Source organism: Cynoglossus semilaevis, chromosome 16 (genome assembly GCF_000523025.1).
Source record: "Cynoglossus semilaevis isolate Cse_v1.0 chromosome 16, Cse_v1.0, whole genome shotgun sequence".
In the NCBI taxonomy this organism is placed as follows: domain Eukaryota; kingdom Metazoa; phylum Chordata; class Actinopteri; order Pleuronectiformes; family Cynoglossidae; genus Cynoglossus; species Cynoglossus semilaevis.
In genome coordinates this window covers 13,289,440-13,293,735 of record NC_024322.1, presented here as the reverse complement: position 1 = coordinate 13,293,735, position 4,296 = coordinate 13,289,440, and the positions used below count along the sequence as shown (strand labels likewise).

At 45.1% G+C, this 4,296-nt stretch overlaps 1 protein-coding gene across 2 annotated transcripts in view; it reads right to left on the bottom strand.

Annotated features, from left to right (window-relative positions):
- The window catches only part of vwc2l (von Willebrand factor C domain containing 2 like), an 18,131-nt gene extending 15,688 nt beyond the window's left edge, over positions 1-2,443 (bottom strand). Inside the window, exons 1-2 of one of the 2 annotated variants that reach the window (XM_008328779.3) lie at positions 1,690-2,443; positions 434-947 (exon numbers count right to left, since the gene is read on the bottom strand). In XM_008328779.3, the coding sequence (XP_008327001.1) occupies positions 434-847 (414 nt within the window). In that variant the 5' untranslated portion in view covers positions 848-947; positions 1,690-2,443. Of the gene's footprint in view, positions 1-433; positions 1,585-1,689 lie in introns of those variants that run through there. The other variant, XM_025064014.1, reaches the window with a different exon arrangement.
- Positions 2,444-4,296: the final 1,853 nt, after the last annotated feature.

The window sequence follows — 4,296 nt, the reverse complement described above, 5'->3', positions numbered from 1 at the left end:
ACCATTTTACCAACAAAACATGCTCAAAATCTGCTAACAAATCCAATGCAACATGAACTGCTTTTAAACAACACACAAATCACTGAATATTTCCCCACACATGTAAGCCAGTGCCAACCAGTTGATAAAAATGTAATTGAATTGATGTTGTTTTGTGACTGTAGATAGAGATTTTGAGCCCGTTATGTGATGAAAGTGCATTACAGACATTTTTTGGGTCATGGATGTCAGGCTTGGTGGAGGGGAGTTACCCAGGTCCAGAATAACGTGTTGTGCACCTGCATAACTTCCCAACTATTTACTATTTGAACATGTAAATAAAGAAAATCTTGAAACAAATCCCGAAACATATGACAATTTGCTCAATCCGTACATTTCCTTTTTTGTGCACCACACATTCACAGACTTGTACATGCAACAGGTTGGCTCTTACCTTGAACTCTTCCAGGATTTTGTACGTTTTCCCTCGATACTCGCAAAAGTTTTTAACCTCCTTGCACTCGGGGCAGCATCCATTATGTTCCACTTTGGTGCACTTAGGATGCAGTTTGGGGCACTCGGGCTGGTCGCACACTGGCCCGTCCTCCGTGCACACGCACGGACAGTTTGAGTGTCCCGGGTAGAAGCGCTCCCCGAGTTTGTAGACAAAGCCACTGTCATCCACGCATCCTTTGCCCCGGTAATCATCGAAGACGATGTTTTCGCCGGCGGTCCGCTCTGCCTCGTCCGCGATGTAATCCTCAGGGTTACCCACCGAGGCCGGAGACACGGTGCTCAGGGCCAACAGGAGGACGAAGGCAGGCGTTAGGAGAGGCCCCATCCTTCGCCCCGGCGTCGATGTCCACATTTAACCAGATTGTGTGGATGTCATCCCTAGGCTGCCGGTATCCACACCGCGTCCGTACCGCCACTTGTTATCGTCATCGTCGTCACTTGGGGGGAATAGACTGCAGTGGGAAATGAGAAGAGGTGATGGATGTGATGAGCTTCTACTGCCGCTGCTTTTTCCTCTCCCACACGTCCTCACATGTGATTAAGCTTCACCTGTGCTGTATTTCCCCCCTCCGTTCGGGTCAGTGCAGCAGATATGTTACTGTCTGTCTGCACCGGTCAGTGGTCATTCGGGTTAGTTTGAGCTCCTCAGATAAATACAGATGCGGTTTACTCAACAGGCTATGACCGGTGCTGTTAAAGGCAGAAAAACTCAGCCTGTGTGAGAGAGGAGTGGTTGTGGTAATGCTGTTACCTTAATGACCGTTTAGCGACAGCGGGAAATGTGGAATCATTAATTATCTGTAGTGGGAGGAGTGTTGGCTATTTCTCACAGTATTCTCCACAATTAACAAAAAGCCTGTGTCTCCCCCATCACCCCAACTCTACAGGAGAGAGAGAGAGAGAGAGAGAGAGAGAGAGACAACAGGTAGTTATTATTCACCAGACTTCCCTGAATCCCTGCTTTAAAATTTCATTTTTTTCATGCACCTTGCATTCAGCCATTACATACAAATGCCCTAATCGGTGTCGAATGCGCAAATATAAACCAAGAAGCACAGAGAAATATCCAATCACATTACATGTAAAAGTGCGTAAATACATTCTGATGTTATAGTGATGCGTGTCTGGACGTGATAAACAGACTACATGTGATAGAAATGATGCAAAAAAAAAAAGCGACAGCGCAAAACTCACCGTGCACAAACTGCTGTCCAGTCAGGGTGAAGATGGATGTTCGCCCTTTCCCTCCAAAACTTCACTTTATCCACAGGGTAAAAAAATAAAATAAAAATAAAATCGCCGGGATCTAGAAGAAAGACTCCTTTAAACGCTGCGCCTCTAGTCGTGGAGACGTGTTTGAATGCAATTAAAACACCAGCGTTTGAAGACGCGGTCCCTGCTCTCCAATGCAAAGACAACAGTATCCGTGTGAAAGTGCTGCTTCATGATTATCCTGATTGGGTTGACCGTGTAAAAACAATATCACAGTTTACGTCCAGAAGGAACAGGAAGGGACAGAGAAGCAGAGAGAGAGGAAAACAGCGTGGGGGGGAAAGACAAATCCTCCTCAGCTGTCCCTGAGAATCTGGACTCAATTCAGTATTTCCCAACACTGCAGGTGAATGTGAGAGCACAGTAGACAGTCACTGTGTGTAGCTAATAGGTCCAACGGATGCATGAAAAAAAAAAAAAAGAATCCCTGTGGGTCGAAGTTGCGCAGTGTAAAATATTAAGTCTAGGAGGCACTGAAGTCAGGAATTAGGTTGGGTTTCAGTCACATTTATCGTAGAGACTGAAGAAGGAGCGCTGAGGGTTTCAGCACCTTGGAGAGCGACTGTGTCCTGCGTCCTGCACTGAGGACAGGAGAGAGAGGGAGCGAGAGGGTGAGCGAGAGAGAGAGAGAGGTGGGGATAGAGGGAGAGAGGGAGCGCCCCCCCCCTCCTCCATCCCCCCTTCTCCTCCTCCTCCTTTTCCTCCACACTGCTACTCCTCCCCTTGTCAGTCACGGACGACATAAAGCTCAGATCCTTAACCCAAGCTGCTGCTGCTGCTGAGGCTGATAATGCTACTAGAAACCTAAGCGCGTAAAGAGAAGGTAATAAGTGCAAGAGGAGCCGCGGTTAAAGCCCTGATTTGGTTTCACCAAAATATGCTCACTGGATTAGCTCTACACCCACGGTTTGATCTAAACCTGAGTCACTTTTTTTTTTTTTTACTGCAGCACAATGTGGAGAAAGCAATTTGTATTCTATTGTGCAGTGAAAAATTGAGAGTCTGACTCATCAGCAGCATATATTGCATGTGAAAGTCTGTGCAGATCAGCCTCACTTTTGTTTTCACAGAAGACAGAGTGGGACCCTAAAGACCTTCACTTCATTAGTGGTTCCTGAGAGATCATAGTCATCTTATCAAGTAACACCTTATGACCCGTCTGGGTGATATATATATATAACCGTGCGTCCCTGGCCTTGATCTGAGTAATGATTAAAAACTGCCATTTGTCGGAGCTTAAAAACCTGTCATCCTCCAGGATGACTCACCTCCAAACTGAAGGTAATTAGTTTCCCTCACATATGCTGCATTTTTAACCCATCAGGAAAGGTTACATCCAACAAAAATCAATCCTGAGTATTTGCCCTACTGCCTTTATCCTGACTGCAGGCTATATTTGAGAAAATGTCAGGGACCGGCTAAATGCAGAGTCATACGCCAAACAGTGACATTATTACAACAGGTAAATGGGTTTGGGAGATTTGAAAGGTCCGCCTTAAAAACTCAAAATCACAAATTGAAAACAAATAGATAAAGTGCAGTATATACATAACTCACAACTCAACATTTTGTTTTTTGTTTTTGTTGTTTGTTTTTTCAACCATGACACATCACCTAAGAACATCCTCATGGAAGAGATGGGCTTTCCAAAAATGACCGAGGTTACTGTAATAACTAAACCCTGGAAAATTATTGCAGAATCAGATTGTAAATTGTTAGCAATTTTCTACCCTTGTACTTTTTGCTCTTGTTCATCAATTATATTTTTCGTCCTCCATTTTAACACATTTTTTACTGTCCCTTTAAAATCATAGAAAGAAACCAAAAAACATTGTCCTGTTCTTTACAAATGCACATCTGAATCCCTGACTCCATCCAAGACAGACACTTTCATTCGAATAGAAATTTAAAAAACAGCAGCTTGTTCCAAGGTGCACTAGACCGCGTCCGGTACTTTGCACGGCAGACTCCTGACACACTTACGCCCCCCTTACCTCCCCCACTCCCTGCAGTGAAACATCCTGTCCGTTGACCTGGTTACAAAGAAAGGAAACACTTAAAGGTTCGAGAAGCCTCTCATCTTCCTGCCTCCTCTCGCACCACCCTGCGAAATACGGCCAGAACAAGTACATCATTTATTAAATCTGACATTGCTCTTGAGTAAATGTGAAATCCTGATGTGAGACGTGTTGTTTACTAGAGCCAGCCAGCTTCTCTGACACACCATGGTCCATTAGGCCTTCACTCTGCCTTACTGAAAACATTGGGTAGATGATACAAAATGACACAAGTACAGAGGAATGTAGCGGGGCGACCGCCTCTGTTAACAGACTACCTGTCTCTTGCTGGTGAAATCGTGAAAAATGTTGGTGTGACAATAGCATTTTTTTTTCTGGCTAAAAATGTGTTTTAATCTCAGCCGTGTTTAATATGGTGCAAACACTTCCCAGCCAAAAGGACTGGGATCCAATTCAATCAGCTAATGGAGTGGGAGCTCCCCCCCCCCCCCCCCCCCTCCCCCCCCCCCCT